At 44.2% G+C, this 19,650-nt stretch overlaps 1 protein-coding gene across 1 annotated transcript in view; it reads left to right on the top strand.

The window, feature by feature from the left end:
• The window catches only part of LOC143302258 (vasoactive intestinal polypeptide receptor 1-like), a 103,489-nt gene that overhangs the window by 33,502 nt on the left and 50,337 nt on the right, over positions 1-19,650 (top strand). The window contains exons 2-4 of the mRNA XM_076616851.1: positions 12,106-12,211; positions 14,228-14,338; positions 17,307-17,434. Of these exons, the coding sequence (XP_076472966.1) occupies positions 12,151-12,211; positions 14,228-14,338; positions 17,307-17,434 (300 nt within the window). The 5' untranslated portion in view covers positions 12,106-12,150. The remainder of the gene's footprint in view (positions 1-12,105; positions 12,212-14,227; positions 14,339-17,306; positions 17,435-19,650) is intronic.

Below are 19,650 nucleotides of genomic sequence, written 5' to 3'. Positions count from 1 at the left end.
TTTCAGTGCGAGCGTTTTGTGTAGATTTTTTTTTTTTTTAAATTGACCAGTTGGATGAAGGCTTGGCTTTGTTTCACGCTGAATGTGCTGGCGAACGTACTCGTGCGCGTGCGTATGTTTGCATGTATTATGTGTTCTCTCTCTCTCTCTCTCTCTCTCTCTCTCTCTCTCTCTCTCTCTCTCTCTCTCTCTGTGGGAGGGAGAGAACTCGAGCTGAATTGTTTTAATGATTAGGCCATTCTGCCCTTGTCAAGTGGGGATATGTGGGAGGGAACACAGTAATGATTGGCAAACATGAATGTCAGTGTGATATGGGGTGGAGGGAAAAAGGGTACAATCAAACACTGGCAACAACAGGTGCAGGCACACACACACACACACACACACACACACACACACACACACACACACACACACACACACACATCAAGAATGCTCAGTTGTGACACACAATGGAGAAAAAAAAAGAGGAAAATCATACACACAGCATGAACGGTACAGCAATGAATTACGCATGAGTGTTCCAGGGAAAACAACTTTGCTTAAACATTGATACAAATAATTCAACAATTTCCATGCCTTGATTCTCGAAAACTTAACTATAACCATTTGTATAACGTAAAACAAATATTGGATACCCAGTTATTTCTACCATCGCAATGGGGGACATAAGCATTCTGTAGATGTTTTTTTTTAAATATGACTACCTTCCGCTTGGGGACCGTACAGCCGAGTGGATTGAACGTCAGAGTCACTGACGTCTAGCGCCTGGGCCCTTCTGCCTTGATCTCTCTGTCCTTATTCTTTCTTTACCTCCTATCCCTCTTTTTAGAAGCAATATATATGTGTTGGCAATTTGTGTGTGGGTGTGTGTGTATGTGGGTGTGTGTGTGTGAGTGAGTATGTATTGCATTGAATGGTGATCAGCAAGTGTTTAGTGTGCATGGCCCATCAAAACAGAAAGTAGTGAGATGTCATCACCCTTTCCTCACATTGGCTTTCCTATTCACACTGTCCTCTTCTCTTCACTTGACAACGGGCCTATGGTCCGAAACGTCGTGTAAAAACAAAGAGGATTCAGCTACCTCCCAAAAGGTTTTTATAAACTTTAGTTTTTTGACTACCTTCCATTCTGGCGAACTTTAACCAGTATTGAATGAATTTGGTAAATGTTTGAGAATATAGGGGATACCAATTAGTTTCACAATACACAAGTGCGCTGGGTGTTTGTACACTCACGTTCATCAGACGTTTGATGGCAAGGGAAATGGGCTCTTTATATGATTGTGTGATCTGCCGTCAGGCCCCAAACTTCTGAACATGTGTTAGACTCAAAGTATTTTATCAGGAAATTATAGAATTCTCCACAAGTGACCAGAAAAATTCAAGAATACTTAGTACATACTTCTTTTATTTGAGAACCATTTCTTCTGGGTATGAAAAGGTTACGTCAGTGGAAAAAATTAACTGCAAGATAACACAATTTGTATCCGTACACCACCATAAAAACGAAACATGAGTTAATTGGTATTTTAAACGTTGTTTTTATTGACCATTTAACATTGTTGTGTGTGTCTTCGACTGATTTTAAGAACTGACGGGGTATTCAGCCCTGTCAGGGCCCCTGTGTGGTCGGCTGGGCTTTTAGCTACATGAAATGATTGGTTTGATCCGTGACCTATATAAGGGAAGTAGGCTTATTTGGAGGTGATTCAGAGGAGTGTGTCGTCACTCAGCTCTGAGTGGGATGATTGCCTGTTGGGTGTTCTGATCTATATTCCAGGACAAACGTATTGGATGTCATGTAATACCTCCAAGCAACGACTAAGCGACATACCTATGAATACCAAACCTTGCCGAGAGCTTGCCGCAGAAGCACACTATTTTCTTTACGACAGATGGCATTATGTGTCTCGTAAGTAATCTCCCCCATGCCTCTCTCAGGAAAAAAATAGTTAAAACACACCTCACATCCATCTTCCTTGTGTTTAAATTTTACGTGAAATAAACGTGGGTGAATTGGTAATTTTACCTAATTTTCAATGTTTTTAACTCGAATTACACGCGGACTGAGCAAGACGTTGGTGAATCACTCTTTCAAACTTTGACATTATTTATATTCTCTTCATCTGGTTTTAATACCTGACCGGTGTTCAGCCCTGAAATGGCCTGTTTGTGGACGGCTGGGCTGTAAGCAACATGATTTGATTCCATTCGATCAACTTCAAATGGAATCGGCCAAAAACAAAATGACAGCCAAGTGGACCAGTGGTTTACTCCCGAATAATGACACATTTCCCATCGCAGTGTCAAAGTGTTCAGCAAAATTAATTAGAGCATTGATAAGTATGCAAACAATAGTTATTGTAATTCGAACTTATCTCGTTCCACCAAGTTTCAGCTGTCCAATGGTTCGTGGTCTCTTCTACTGGTTGTAAGAACTGACGGTATTTGGACCCGAAATGGCCTCTTTGCAGTCGACTGGCCAATAGGGAACATGGTTATTATTTTATTTGAATCTTTTTCTTAGTTCCTGGAGGAATTGTTTTTAACACGAAATCATTCTCACATGGATTGAACAAGATGTGGTTTAACTGTTCATAAAAACTTTATTTTAAATGCCCATATATCACTATTTGGTTTCTGGGCTATGATTTTATTTAGGAGTTGAGGACTCTCGACACAAATGGATGGGCGTGAGGACACACACACCCAGGTGCGTGCAGACACAAACGGGTGCCGTCTGTTTCGGATTAATTACAGTATAGAGTGTTCTTAAAACAAACAAGGAAAATGTTACGGAATTGATTAGAGAAGAAACATTTGAAAATGTTTAAGAAACACAAGCTTAAAATTTCTTATAAAATGTAGAGTGCTTTTAAAAGTTCAGTATTAAAAAGACAAATACAGCAACAATGGCAATGAATACATGAATCGATAAATGAATGAATAAATAAATAGAATGGTATAAATATAAAAGAAAAAATGATTATTTTAAGCTGCAAGTTTCTAAAAATCGCGTATCATTTTCTTTAAGTACAATAGTATCATAAAACCAAAGGAGCCAATGCAAAAAACAAAAAACAAAAACAAAAAAATCAACAAAATAATATAGTGTAGGCTCGTAAACACAAGAGATAAAGGTTTTAGCACTGAAATAGTAAAACGGTACATCCATTCCAGACGGAGGTTGAATAAAATAATACAATAGGTGGAAACCGCGTCGTTTTAGTTTCATTCAGGATAACAAAAAGGTATTGAAAAATGTCTTCGAAGAGAGGCCTGTTGATCTCGAGTATGATAAAGTCAAAGGGATAGTATGAGCACCCGTCAAGCATGTCTTCACGCAGGAAACGCACTTTCTATGTGTGTAGATACTCCAAATCGGACTCGTCATTGAAGTCGACGTTTCACCTTCTGACATCATACTCGGTCCGTTTCCACCTGAACAAGACGGGGACACGGTGGCCAATGTCCCCAGGGTACAAAACGTTCGTGGTTCAAACCTCGACAGCGCCTGAAAGATTAAAGGTTGGGATTTTTTGTGTTTGCTCTCTCTCTCTCTCTCTCTCTCTCTCTCTCTCTCTCTCTCTCTAAGTGCCATCAGCCTCGTGCAGACCTGCGAGGGGTTAATCAACGTTATGTTTCCACGCGTAACCAGAAATTGAAACGCGCATGTTAAAGAGCCCATAATTTGTGTTGTTTCTTGCCTCAACAAATGCTGATAGTAATAAATATGTCCACCTGTAAAATTATGGGTACCGAAACGAGAGGGCAAAAGAACTGATCGTTCACGTTTGCAGAAAGCAGTGAAGGTGAGAACTGAAGCACACACAGGCAGAAGACAGTGGGACTATCGTATCCAGTACTCAAGGCCTGACGGAAGCAATGATCGGCAAACTGTTGGGCTCTTGTTCGCGAACGTTTGCCCTCCGTGGTTGTGACGACGTCTAACGCACAAGGGATGCACAACTTCGTTTTCTTCCGCTTCGTTTTATGTAATGGTACCAGGATGCACGTGCGTGTGGTCACGTGCCCTCCAGTTGAAAAGAACGGAGAAAGGCACCAGTCAGAAACAAAATTACACTGAATAAGATTAAAAAGAAAGTATACGGGGTAATATGATTTTTTTTTTTTAAAGATAAGTCGGTCGCCATGCTTAACTTCTTTCAGTTGCTTGGAAAATGGATTTGTTCAATAGAAAGAATCGGGTGGCCTACTTTTGATACTTCGAAACAAAGGAAGATCAACAAACACACACACACACACACACACACACACACACACACACACACACAGGAGGCCGTTAGAGGAAGAAAATCCATTGCACAGATAATGGACAAGCGAAGGAAAAAGGGGGGGAATTAATTCACAATGTTCCAGAATGCACGCAACTGACATAATCACACAAACAAAAAACATAAGAGGATTTCAACAGGATTAAATCCACAGCTGACACACGTCGCCCTGAACTGAAAGACGAAGTGACCAGATCATGACAGGTCAGGGGAGGGAAACATGCGCCGGGTCCTGTTCGTCAATGAGGTCGAGTGAAAAACTGAACGGTTTTAAGTCGCGAGGCCATCGACTTGTTCAATATGAGTTATCCAAAAACAGACTAACAAATAGTAAAGAGTGGTAACTCTCTCCACACACAAGGTACATAACTTCAAGCCAATGCTGCTTACGCTACCAATTCAGCAAGCACACGGGTAAATAAAAGGTAAACTGGAACAAACCCAGACACTTCCCCAAAACAGCTTTTTTTTTTTTAAGCGCAAGACAGCTGAGGGAAAATATGTAGACTTTGCAAAAAAGCATATATATTTGTATTTGTATTTCTTTTTTATCACAACAGATTTCTCTGTGTGAAATTCGGGCTGCTCTCCCCAGGGAGAGCGCGTCGCTATACTACAGCGCCACCCATTTCTTTGTATTTTTGTATTTTTTCCTGTGTACACTTTTATTTGTTTTTCCTATCGAAGTGGATTTTCCTACAGAATTTTGCCAGGAACAACCCCTTTGTTGCCGTGGGTTCTTTAACGTGCGCTAAGTGCATGCTGCACACGGGACCTCGGTTTATCGTCTCATCCGAATGACTAGCGTCCAGACCACCACTCAAGGTCTAGTGGAGGGGGAGAAAATATCGGCGGCTGAGCCGTGATTCGAACCAGCGCGCTCAAATTCTCTCGCTTCCTAGGCGGACGCGTTACCTCTTGGCCATCACTCCACATAACTTTCGTTCACACAGTCAATTGATAAGCAAACACTTCGCGCCGTCTTAGGTCAGGTGAAAACCAAAACACTGGAATTTGTTTGTTTAGTAGTTGTGTGTTTTTTTTTGTTTTTGTTTTTTTTTTGTTTTGTTTTTTGTTGTTTTTCAGTAGGACATGACACTTCTGTCTCAGAATTGTACATCACGTGAGAACGAGGGAAAATCAGAGGGCTGATAGAAAATGGAAAAGATTTCCAAAATTTCCCTGCAAAATATAACAGTTGGTATTTTTGTTAATGATATATCAGTATGTACGTTAGCAAGGGTTACATCAGATGCTCTCTTGTTTAACTATCACCACACATAAACCACACTTCATCGGAAGACGTGAACAAAACGGCAGTTCGCCGATAAAGTGTTATTACAGAACTGTGGTTTTCCTGGATGCACAAAAGCGGGTTCATACATCTAACAAACCAGACTGATTTCGTTAATAGCACGTGTGATGTTCGCAATGCATTGAAGTAGTTCTGCATTATGACATGCAGGAGGAAGGTGGCAGAATGGTTAAGACACTCAGCTGCCAATACAGAGAGTCCGTGAGGGTGTGGGTTCGAATCCCGCTCTCGCCCTTTCTCCTAAGTTTGACTGGAAAATCAAACTGAGCGTCTAGTCTTTCGGATGAGACGATAAACCGAGGTCCCGTGTGCAGCACGCACTTGGCGCACTGAAAAAGAACCCATGGCAACGAGAGTGTTGTCCTCTGGCGAAATTACGTAAAATGAAATCCACTTTCATAGGTACACAAATATGTAAGCATGCACTCAAGGCCTGACTAAGCGCGTTGGGTTATGCTGCTGGTCAGGCATCTGCTCAACAGATGTGGTGTAGCGTGTATGGATTTGTCCGAACGCAGTGACGCCTCCTTGAGAAAGTGAAACTGAAACTATGACATCATGTGATTTCAAACAAGGCGGAGTGTTATCCCCGATCGCTTGAATGGTAAGTTTGTTTACCTGCTGGCTTGAGAGATATTACTTTGCCGTCTATAAACGTGTCATGATAGCAGCATTCACTAACAATTCTATGCAAATAAACCAGATTAAACTACCCTTTGTTTACATTATCGACCCATTCATCTGGAATGCTGACTTCACCGTTACCATTGCATTCACAGTTGCTGTTGGAAGCACGCAGGTTTACTCCCATCTTAAAAAGAATGCAGTCTCTGCTTCCATTTTACGTGGACTGAAATTCAGTACGGGGGTGAGGTTTTCTTTTTTTTCTCTCTCCCCCCCCCCCCCCCCCCCCCCCCGCCCCCCCCCCCTTAAATGAATAAGATATCTGATTCTGAATCTGAATCTGTCTGTCTGTCTCTCTTTCTGTGAGTCTGTCAACACGGCGAATGTGCAGACGTTTTTTCATCTTTTCTTTTTCTTTTTTTTTTCTTTTGCTGGATCCTCAGGTGGGAATGAAGGCCCGTCTAAATATATGTGTCGAGACAGAGAGAGGGAGAGAGAGATTGATTGGGATTGGGGGTGATAACGATAATTTATTCATTTTTTTTAATGACTACGTCATTTGAAGGGGGTAATTAACGATGATTTATTCAAGAGAAAATCACTACGTCATTTGAAGAGTGTGATATTAATGATTTAACCAAGAGTCTGTGCCCTTTGAAGGGAATAAATAACGATAACTTATTTAAGAAAAGGTTACTGCTTCATTTGAAGATGGGTAATTAATGATGATTCAAGAAAAGGTCAATGCGCCATTTCGAGCAGAAATAAATTTGTGTTTGTTTTCTTCATTATAATTTTTTTGCCATGAAAAAGATGATTCACTCTTTACGAGATATCAAAGTGTAAATTGGAAATTTCTTGCAATCTCAAGACATTGGGCAGATTATCCGCAATAGAATGTGTCAGTTATTTTTGTTTATAAAATGGTTCAGAGGAAGGGAATAAATGGTAGCGCTCTCATCCATACACTTCAATTTTGACAAGTGATAATATTAGTTCGGTTCTGGGAAGGACAATAATATTGAAACAATTTAATTCTGGAAAGCGTGATATAATTATTCAGGTGGCGTAGACAAAGCTTGTTTTGCAGGACAAAGGTTACTTTGTTTTCCCTTGGAGAACTATTTAAAGAGCAGATTGTTGTGCACGTGTCTCAGAGAAAAGCGGAGCTTGTGTGTGTGTGTGTGTGTGTGTGTTGGAGACCGGCTTGTGGCGATTTCCTGAGTGCCGCTGGAGACTTTTTCTCTCTCCCACCCCCTCCTCTCTCTCTCTCTCTCTCTGGTATGTGTGGTTTTCTCTGTGTGTGCATCTATCTTTCTGTCTCTCCCCCTGTACCTCTGTGCTCCTTAATGGAAAAACCGGTTCTCACACACGTACATATAGACATACGCACGCACATCCATGGACAAACACGGACACAATAATAAACAACAACAATCGCTTTACATTGCCTGTCACCGTCGTTTTAATCACCAACGCCAGATTGAACGTCCCCGCCCCCTTATCGCAATGTAGGGAGGACCACGCCTCTACAGAGAGTCCCCGTCGGTCTAAAATTTAATGTCTTCGAGTGCGTTTGCTACATTGTTTTTTAACTCCTTTTTCACAAACAGAACGCCATTTTTGGTGGGGATATGCAAAACTCATAAATGGACAAAGTCATCAGCTTTCAAATGATTAGTTGCAGAACTGGCTGAGTTATGAAAATTTTTAATGAGTGTGGGTGATTTTTCCCTCACGATGTCCGATGTTGGGTTGATTGCTTCTCTCAAGATTGGCATTCTGCTGTTCAGTCTCGCATGTCTTACAATGTGTATTCAACTTGCAATCAGTTCCCTTTCACAAAAACCATATGTGAGCTATGTTAAATGTGTAAATATGCGTCATGTTTTCTCGCGGTTACAATAGACAATTATGCATTTTCTCTTAATTTGTCTTAAGGTCTATTTGTTTTCAGTTTACTACTGCTAAATTTCACAGATATCCAAGCGCTTTCAAGATGCCCGTGTTGTGAAAGTGAGAGACTGTCGTGATATGCAAGTCTGTATTTACATGTAAGATTTTTAACTGATACGTGGACGATTTTTCCTGTCGTGATATACTACTACACAGGGCTACCGGCGTCAGCCAGGCCCGAGAGATAGATATCTCCGGTGCTGTGGTTGGGTAATTATAGGAACGCTCTCTCAAAGTGGGTAACACTGGCCCTGTGCGGTGTGAGTCTTCCCGTTGAAGCCCACCGTTGTTATGCATGGCACACATTATCTGTGGGAAGGAGACCCCGGTCGTACTCATGGGGTTACGGGGTTCATTGTGCATTTTTTTTTTAGATAGAAATCTCACCATAACGTTTCCTTTTTTCTTTTATGCCTGTCTGTATCTGTCTGAATCTGTCCCTCGGTCTCCCTCTCCCCCGCTCTTTCTCTCTTTCTTCATCATTCTTTTTCTTCTTCTTCTCTTCGTTCCCCTCTGCTTTCTCCCTCCCTCCCCCCCCCCCTCTCTCTCCACGTTCCGCTCTCTCTCCCCCTCCCACTTTCGCACTCTTCCCTCATTCTCATTGACCATTCAGTGCTGTTTACCATTGGTCATGTTGCCAGTGGACGATATATAATGTGTGTGTGTGTGTGTGTGTGTGTGTGTGTGTGTGTGTGTGTGTGTGTGTGTGTTGTTTTTGTTGTTGTTTCTTTTCCTTCATTTGAAATAACTTCATTAGATATTTTCTTTATTTTTGCTTCAGTCTTTCCCTCACGATTTTCATTTTGTGTACTAAAACATGTCTAGTTCTTGAAAGCAAACCATGTCATTTACCCTGAACCCCCCTCACTCCCTCTTTCCTCCCTCATGCTCCCCCCCCCTCCCCCAACAAACACACACACAGACACAGACACAGACACACACAGACACACAGACACACACAGAGACACAGACACACACACCACACACACACGCACACACACACACACACACACACACACACAAATACACAAACACACACACACACACACACACACACACACACACACACACACACACACACACACACACTGCTTTCAGCGCAACAATCCCCGAGGTTTCACGTTGACTGCCAGACAGAACACAAGCAGATAAATACACAGACACAATCGCTACCTCCTTTCTCCCAGTGAAGCTTTAAAACGTGGATGGTAAACACATCAGAACAGGAATCCCTTTCCCTACGGTGATACAAAAAATAAATGAATAAAAAAAAGGTGCATTTTAAACATAGTTCTATTTGTCTTCGCTAGAGCCAAAACGAAAGCTTGTTTGTGAATCGGTGTAAAATCACGTGCATGTGTGAACAGAGCATGAATTAAACACCCAACCATGTGGATCTATATTGGGTGGAGAGGAGTTCGATTGTCATTGTGTGTGTGTGTGTGTGTCATTAACCATTTATTCCCCCATGCCCACCACCGTCTCCACTGTCTGCAATGAAGGCTTATTAAGTTTACAAAACGTGATGTGAAGCGAGAACGCAGTGAAAGAACTAACTTGGCCTGATCTCCTCTCTGATATTGTTCAGTGAGCAACTACCCTTGTGCAGGTACGCAATGTATTCGTCTCTGGCTAAAACTTCCGGTCTCTGCGCCGCTCCTCCCTCCCCCCCCGCCCCCCCCTCTGTCTGTATGTGTGTGCGTGCGTGTCTATGTATATCATATATTCTCTGTCTCTGTCTGTCTCTGTCTCTTTGTCTATGTCTCTCTCCATTCCCCCCCCCCCCCCCCACCCCCCCCCCCCGAGCCCCCGACCCTAAGGCTGGGTGGCGAAAAGCAGATGCGTTGCATATCTCGGCACCTGATAAAACAACATATATCTTCCAAACAGCCACTGAAGGTCTTGTGGAGTGGGGGTGAGGGGGCACAAATCCCGGATGGTGTAGAATTCGAACCCGTTTACTCTCGTTTCCTAGTCGTGTGCATTGCTAGCTAGAGGTCGACTGTATCTTTGGTAGAGCGGTGTCGATGTATCATGAACAAGAAACTGGAGTTCACGATAGCTCACGTTAGCTCACTCTAGCATCAGTGATAAAAGCGACTGTTATCGGTAATATTAGACTCCACCAGTTCACTGGCCTACAGAACTTACTTTTCGGAACTCTGCCACAAATTCCCCACCTTTCAAAAAATCTTCACTGACGGTTCCAAGTCGGAGGACGGAGTCGCTGCATCTGCGTTCTGTCCCGCCTTTCCTGACCAGCCCGCAACGGAACACGTCTTATCTGACAGCTCAGTGTACACTGCGGAACTGACCGCACTGGTTCTGGCGGTAAAAATGGTTCTCTTTTCGAAGCAAAAAAACATGATATTTTCCGAGTCCTTGTCAGCCCTGGAGGCGATCGCCTGCAGGAATCTGACTCATCCCAAACTGCTGGAATTCTACTATGCTTTTATTCTCGTAAAGAAGAAAGGATATGATGTTGTGTTGGCCTGGGTGCCCGGCCATGTTTGCATTCGTGGTAACGAAAGAGCAGACCAGCAGGCCAAGAACGCTGTAAAGGAAGAATTATCGAGATTTTTCGTACCATACACATAGATAAAGCAGAAGGTGAACACTGACCGTAAGGATCTTTGGCAAGAGGAGTAGAACACCCAGACGGACAAGCTGTTCCAAATCAGTCCAGTCCTAAAAGAGACCCTCCCACCTGTGGAGAACACTAGAAAGGAGTCTGTTCTGTGCAAACTGCGCGCGGGGCATACATTTTTTTAATACTTCTTCTTACTTTAAAAAAATATTTCTTCTTACTTGTTGAAGGGGGAGTAGGCCCCTCGATGTATTCCCTGTGATAAGCCTCTCACCGTGAAACACGTGCTCCTTGACTGTTGGGATCATCAGCGTATCATGGAAAACGGATTAAAACTGATATTGATCCATGACGATAATTATGATGATAATGACGATGGTGGTGGCGATGACGTTGTGCGTGCAGGCAGCTTTATCCAGTCTGTCGGTGGAAGAACACCATGAGCTTAAGACAAGAAACTGGAGATGATGTTAATGACGACGATAACTTATTACGATGCCGATAATGATGGTTTCGATGTGGTTTGCAGGCCTCGGTGGCCACTGTGTGGGGAAGAGGAGCATCATGAACGTATCATGACAACCTGATGATGATGATGACAGCGACGACGATGTGTGTACATGAAGCAATATCTGTGTGTCAGTGCAGGAACAGCTCGAATGCAACATGGGCAGGAAACTGGAAATGATAGATATGATGATAACCGTGATGACAGTGACGATAGTGATGGCGACGATGTGGTGTGAAGGCCGGGTTTGCCACTGTGCTGGTGGAGGAGTAGCATGAACGTATCATGGAGATGGTGATGATCCTTGATGATAATTACGATGATGACAGTGATGGTGATGATGATGATGACGATGTGTGTGTGTGTGTGTGTGTGTGTGTGTGTGTGTGTGTGTGTGTGTGCAGGAAATGGTTGTCTGTGTGTCAGTAGAATGCATCATGGACAAAACACTTGATCTGTGATGATGACTCATGCTGATGATCTTGACAGTGATGAAAATAATGGTGAAAATCTCGGATTATGTTCAGGAAGCAGTCTTCAGTAACACACTGGAACTTCGGCACGAATGCTTCATGGACAACAGACTGGAGATGATGATTACACATGATGATGATGATTTGATGATGGTGATGATGATAATGACGATGTTGTGTGTAGCAAGGTTAAGCCAGCGTATGCGTGTAAGAGCAGAACGAGTGTGTCATGGACACCAAAGTGGACTCGGCAATGATGCTTCCTGGACAACTGACTGGAGATGATGGTGATGACTCATGATGATAGTTATGATAATGACGATGATGATGATGTGTGTGTGCAGGAAGGTATAGCCAGCGTGTCAGTGGAGGAGCAGAAGGAACGGATCATGGACAAACAACTGGAGTGCCAGATCCGAATCCTTACCAACCCTCCCCTCTCCCTTAACCGTACGTCTTGCTTTCTCCCTCCCCTCCTCTGCGTGCGCGCGTGTGTGTGTGTGTGTGTGTGTGTGTGTGTGTGTGTGTGTGTGTGTGTGTGTGTGTGTGTGTGTGTGTGTGCGCGCGCGCGCGCGTTCGTCTCATTCAGCTCTCTTTAGCTGTCTATATCCCGCTCTCATCGTAATAGCAGGCCGGCTTCAGAGCAGGGAGAAGCACAACAGAACAAATCTTCAACCTGCGCTTGCTGTGCGAGAAATATCTCCAGCACCAAAGAGACCTCTACCACGTCTTCATTGACTTCAAGAAGGCGTTCGACAGGGTATGGCACGCTGCCTTATGGGGCACCATGCACAAATTCAACATCAGTGAAGACATCATCCAAGCCATACAGAACCTATACGAAAGAGCAACCAGTGCAGTCCTCTTCAATGGTAGCACGGGTAACTGGTTTAGAACCACGGTCGGAGTCAGACAGGGCTGTCTACTCTCTCCCACTCTCTTCAACCTCTTTCTTGAAAGGATCATGACTGACGCCCTGGAAGATCATGTGGGAACTGTCAGCATTGGAGGCAGAGTCATCACCAACCTGCGCTTTGCCGATGACATTGATGGCCTGGCAGGAGAAGAGAAAGAACTCGAAGAACTCGTGCACAAACTTGACAAGACATCATCAGCCTACGGCATGGAGATCAGTGCCGAGAAGACCAAGGTTATGACCAACAACAGCCAAGGCGTAACGTCCAACTTGCACGTAAACGGTGAAAAACTGGAAGAAGTCTCCTCCTTCAAATACTTGGGTGCCATTGTGTCAGACGAGGGTTCGAAACCAGAGGTCCTGTCCAGAATCGCGCAGACTACTGCCGCACTGAGTCGACTGAAGACTATATGGAAGGACAAAAAGATCTCCCTCTCGTCCAAAATCAGACTAATGCGCTCCCTCATCTTCTCAATATTTCTATACGCTTGCGAATCCTGGACCCTCACTGCAGAACTCCAGAGAAGAATCCAGGCCCTGGAAATGAGATGCTTCCGCAAGATCCTGAACATTACATACAAAGACCACATCACAAATGAGGAAGTGAAAAGAAGAGTCCAAAACGCCATTGGCCCATTCAAAGACCTGCTAACCACAGTGAAGGAACGCAAGCTCCGCTGGTATGGACACGTCACACGATCAGACGGCCTAGCCAAGACCATCCTGCAGGGTACCGTACAAGGAAGGAGGAAGAGAGGCAGACAGAGAAAGCGGTGGGAGGACAACATCAAAGAGTGGACGGGCCTGCCATTTGCCACAACTCAAAGGGCCGCTGAGGACCGAGGCAGGTGGCGCGAGCTGACCAGGCAGTCATCCATGGTGCCCCAACGACCCACCCACGGGTCAAGGGATAGATGAGATGAGATGAGATCCCGCTCTCTCTTTCTCCCCTCTGTCCCTGTGTTACCTACCCTCTCTTTTTCTGCCTCCCCCCCCTCTCTCCCTCTCTAGTACTTCTCAATTACCCCCCCCCCCCCCCCCCCGCAACACACACACACACACACACACACACACACACACACACACAACAAAAAAAAACAAACAAACAAACAAACAGCCATGGGCACACGCACATACAAATGTATACATTCACGCTTGCACGCACGCACGTTAAAACGACACAACCCTCGGTCTGTCAAGCACAGGGTACATAAATGGACGTAGCAGTTTCCAGCAAGAGCACCATTATGCGGCACAGACGTTTCTGTTTTCAGTTCAAAGAGTTTTGAAAGTGGAGCTGAAAAAAATGTTGACACGGTATGGAAAAAACAGTGAAACGCCGCCAGTGGTAAGATGTGAAAGTTCCCTTTTCACTCAATTAGACAAATTAGATAAAATATCACTAGGTGACACCGATACTTTTTGTCGTAACTTCCATAACCTCCCCCCCCCCCCCCGCCTCCGCCCTCCCTCCCTCTCTCTCTCACACACACACACACACTCTCTCTCTCTCCTTTGAAAGTCCCAAGATGTCACGGGGTTCGTTTCAGACTCGCACTGCTCGCCAGTATGGGACACGTTGATGTGTTGGCCGGAGACGCGGGCGGGCACTGTGGCTGTACAACCCTGCCCAGACTACATCGACAAATTCAGGCTCGACCGTGAGTTGTGTGTCTGCTTCAGATTTTACTGTGTTCAGTTCAGTTGTACCCAGTCACCGATTTTTATTTTTTTTATTTTTTATTTTTTTATCTTATGCGCAAACCAGGCAGGAGCTGCTGACAAGTTCCATGCCGCGATCGGAATCCTCCTTCCCCCTCCCTTCAATGGGTTGTCAGTCATACCATATCAGTTGGCCCAGACTGTTGGGGTTATACGTTTGTTTTTTTGGTTGTACATGCATCTCCATGGTTGACAACGTTTTATGAACATCACTCGAACTGACATAACATTTTGATTTCTATCAGACTTGGTTCACGAACTGACAAGTTTTACACCCCCTGAAGTGCCCCCTTTGCCTTCAGTCCCCTGGGCTGTAGTGTTGGCCAGCTGATCCGATTTATAGCTCAGTTGCTTGTAGTAATCATTGTATTGTGTTGTGGTGTTTTATTCCTTTGTGTCACAACCAGATTTATCTGTGTGAACCTAGGAGTTGCTCTCCCGACAATGCAACACCACCCATTGTGTTTTTGTTGTTTTTATCTGCCTGCAAATGTATGTTTTCTTATCAAGGCCAATTCTCCACTGAGGCAATGTGTCTGATGACTGTCAACACTTCACCGTGCGGCAAACTATAGCAGGTGGCGGGGGTCCCACGGGGAACGATATGTCAATGGATCTGTTTGCCCATGGGACGGGGATTGTGAAAGCGGGAAACCCCAACACGAAAATGGCGATGAAGGGGGGGACAAAGAGGAGTTTCGATCACGGCATGAAATCTTGTCAACAGCTCCTGGTTTGTTTGCGCGCGCACGGGATTATTGTTTAAAAAAAATGGGTGAAGTTGTTTCAGCTGTAATTACCAGGCTGATTTTGATTTTGATTTTGGACACTGGTGACAGTAACATTTCCTGCAGAATCCATGGTTGCACAAAAGAAATTCCATGTGAATTGATAATGTATTTTTGATTTGATTGCAGTTAATACTCACGTGATAATTTTTCGTCTCTGGATTTTGGTGGTGAGGGGTTGGTGAGGGAGCACATTCTTTTTTTAAACGAAAAATGTATGTTTATGTAACATTTAATTAACTCACTCAGTACGGCCAGTCCTCTCTTCTCCTCTGCACAGATCCCTCGGATGTCCAGTGGGTGTCTGAATGACCCAACCTGTAGCTTCCGTCGTCAGAATTGTGGTATTCTTTGTCAACATTCACCTCTTCAGTATAAGAGCCTTCCGCTTGCAATATTTTGATGATGGTAATTGGGGTGAAACGCTGTTAACGTCGTCTCTTTCGCCGTTCGTATGGAGAGAGTTAAAGATCGCACGGACAGTACCTATTTTTAAAATGTTATTTATAAACAATGGAATACGCACAGACTTGATTAAAAGAAAATACGGAAATGCAGCAAAAATTGAACACGATTGACCCCCTTCATTGCCATGTCTGCAGAATTCACGGGCACAGTGACGCCACTGATGACATCATCCTAAGAAGGGAATTGATCTGAAAGGCTGAAAAATAACACGTTTGATCCACAGTGGTGTATATCCAGATCATTTGCTCAGTCTTCATTAATTTTATTCATTTATTCATTTTTTGGCCGATAGGTATGGATATTGATTCATGACTTGAAGCACCACTTTTTTCAGGCAGTCAAGGAGTTAACAGCAGTCGCTCCTGTCAGTGGACTTGGACATGCCGATTGTTAAGTACTGACACGATTTTCTGTGTCATTGCTTTGTTTGCAAAGCAGTATTTGAATTGTTGGGGAAATAAAAGGGAGCTTTTTGCAGTCTACAGCATCGTCGCCCAAACTAAACATGTGATACTGTATGTAAATTAAGGCATAAAACAAAGCTCTTGGACCCAGCAGTCTTCTAAACCTAATGCTGATGTACCGTGAAGCATGCTTTTTCTCTCCTCGTGGTATGATCCTTGGCCCCAACCTCTCTCTCTCTCTCTCTCTCTCTCTCTCTCTCTTCCACCATTTTCCGGTTACATGTCTGTATGTTTATTTGTCGTTCTTTTGATCTCTATGTATGATAGTCAGTCGTTTTCGACTATGACCATCAGAACAGCAGAGGAGCTAACTGCTGTCCCGACAATCTCGGCTAGAATTTGATTATAGTGGAGAGTGTCTTGCCCACGTTACATCCCCACTCTCTCGGCCTCGAGGGTTTTGGGACAGTCGGCGTTGGGATGGTTCCCAAAGGCCAGCTAGCCCCCAAGGCTGCAGCACTAAAAGCCAGTCCAATTTTGCCTCCTGGTTTGACAGTCATAGTCCTTCACAAAAGACAAGGTTGTAAGTGATTTCCCATTGCATTGGAGAAACCATTGATAATACAGCTCTTTGCTATTGGCCCAGCTGTAAACTTTGTCAATCTGTGATATATTTTGATCTCTAACATGTAAGCAAAAGACTGTGTGGATGATTTTGGCTGGACATGCACACATAATACTGATTGCAAGTATGACGACTCTGGGAGTTATTGAAGCGTTCAAGAAGTAACATAATTTTGTTATGTCTGCACATATTCTGTGAATTAGAAGAAACATGCCCCCCACCCCCTGCTATATAGTCTCAGTCGTTTGTGTTTTGTCTCTGCCATGTCTGTGTCATGTCTCTGCCATTTCTATGTCATATCTGTGCAATACCTGACCTGTCTTTTCCATTATGTGTCATGTCAGTCGGCAGCGTATTGTGCAATTGACTGTGTCAGTAATGCGTTTGGAGTGGTCTCTGACCGGAGATAGGTGCTGAATAAGTAGCAATGCTGCTGCTTCTCCTATTATTAATACTACTACGACTACTACTGATAATGGTAATAGTAATAATGGTAATAGTAACAACAGCAGTGATAGTAACGATAATGTCTCAGCTATTTTTGTGCTGCGTCTCCCGTGTCTCCAACCTCACCTGCCTTCCATCGCTTTGTCTCCACCCTGTGCTTTGCTGTGCTGTGCAGAGAACGCCACGCGCACGTGCCTGGAGAACGGCAGCTGGTACGTGCACCCCGGCATCAACGCTCCCTGGACCAACTTCACCAAGTGTATGCTCAACAACACCGTGCCCCCTGTGTCCCACCTCATCAGGGTAAACCCGCAGGGAGGGGTGGGGAGGGAGGGGGAGAAGGCGGGGTCAATGAAAGGAAATACTTTTTCAGTGTCAGGGAGCTGCCACGGCGTGCGTACACAGTTGCACCACATCTGCTGTTGAAAAAAAATTAAAGAAAGAAAGAAAACAAAAGCAAAACAAACAAAAACAAACAAACAAAAAAAACCAGCAGCAAATGCCCGTCCTTCGCATTAACCCAGCGCGCCGATGAGGCCTTGAGAGCCTGTCATAGATTTGTGTAAAACATTGGCATAGAAATGAAAGATGATACGATAAGATAAACAAATAAGGAAATACATTAGAATGTAGTAAAGGAAAAGCTACATGAAAGCTATGTAGAGGGAATACATTTCTTGTTAATGATATTATTATTAGTATTATTGTCGTTAACATGGTAACATATTATATATATCAGGTATCATTACTGTTTTCTAAACAACCACACCGCCCCAGGATTCCCCTGGATGGGGTGAGCGAACGGTTTGATGTCACCACAATGGGCGGGAGGGAGTGGGGGGGGGGGGTATGGGGCGGGGGGGGGGGGGGGCGGTAGTAGGGGTCGATCACCTGCCTCCTTCCTGTTCTCTGCTTTATCAGGGAAAGACTGGAAGGAGAGGGAGGGAAAGGACGACGTACGGGTGAATGGACTGACCTCGCCAGGTTTCTAGGTCCATCACACGGTTCTTCCCCACGTCCCGAACCTTATCAGTCAGACAGGCAGGACGGAAGGGGGAGGGGGAGGGAAAGGGAGGGAGGAAGGAAAGATGAATGAGTGAATGAATGAAGTGGGCTGTCTTCGCCGAGGACCTGGTCAGCCACACTGCCCCAAAACGTCCCAGCCTTCTCAGAGTCAGACAGGAAGGAAGGAAAGGAAGAAGGGTGGATGGATGGATGGATGGATGAATGGACAGTTTCAGTCTTGTCGCGCCCTACTTTTTAGGAAAGGGCCTATCCTCTCACACAGAGGACATCAGGAACAAAAATCGATGTTTTTATTTTTTACATCCATGCTAATACAAAAAGAAACTATTGAAAAGGGAATAAAGTTCAATATGAAAGCAATAAACGCCCACCCACACACACACAACAACAACAACAACAACAAAAACACAGCCGTTCCGAGTCTCTGATCTGATTACTCAGACAACCATGGCTACACCTTGGCAGCGATTGAAATGTCCTCTTCTTCCTGAACGTCCTAAGCGCCGCCAAGGAACTCACACACTCTGAAGTTGGGGGAAAGGGGATAGGAATGTAGATGGAAGGAAAGGGGTAACAAGGGGTAATTTGGGGTCTTGCCAGATGACAGCTCTGCGTCCACCTTCCAACGAAGTTACGTCTCACTGAACAGGGAGTGAGAACCGCCCGCAGACTGGGGAAAGGAGAATCGGACAGAAGGAAAAGGTGACCAAAGGGGAAATTTGGGGGAGTCCACAGTCAACTGTAGCCCTGCGTCCTTTTCTCACTGGAAACACCCCTCGCCCAACCAGGAGAGTGAACAGCCAGCAGACTGGGGGAAAGAGAACTGAATAGAGGCCTAAAAGGCCAGCATTATATTCCAGTCTATAATTACAACACATACTAAGAAACAATTTATATGAATACAATTATGAGCAACAGATAATCTTGGAGTAATCTAAATTGAAGCTTACGATAAACTGTTTCCATTCGCTGATAATTACAATGCCCCAACTCCCTTTTCTTGTACTGTTTTTACGACATATATCGCTAAGTATAATGTGGGAAAAACAACCAAAAATACTGAACATGACACGAATGAAAGCACGGAAGCAAGTGATAACGAAATAAAAGTAAAGTCTTGGATTCCTTTCTAAACCCCCCTCCCTTCTGTCCAACCATCATTTGTAAACACGGAAATTTAACCTGAGAAAATAAACTGAGTACTTTCATGGAATACTTGTTCTTCCCCTCTTGGAATTGCATTTTTATTCCGTGAAATCAGTTGCAAATTAGCCTTCACTTGGAAAAAATGGAGTGTGTGGGTGTGCATGGGGCGAGGGGTGGGGCGGGTTATTGGAGAGGTAAGTCAAGCGAGTGCAATGGAAGGATGAATGCGGCAGAAGTGACGTCAACCATAGAGTGATCGATCATTATGATGTGCTTTGTGGCTTTAACATTAAGGGTGGGAACGTGTGTTTGACCCTCCCAGTCAATTCTCAATTTCTCCCCAACCC

This window comes from Babylonia areolata, chromosome 2 (genome assembly GCF_041734735.1).
Source record: "Babylonia areolata isolate BAREFJ2019XMU chromosome 2, ASM4173473v1, whole genome shotgun sequence".
NCBI lineage: Eukaryota > Metazoa > Mollusca > Gastropoda > Neogastropoda > Buccinidae > Babylonia > Babylonia areolata.
This window is presented reverse-complemented; position numbering and strand designations above follow the sequence as displayed.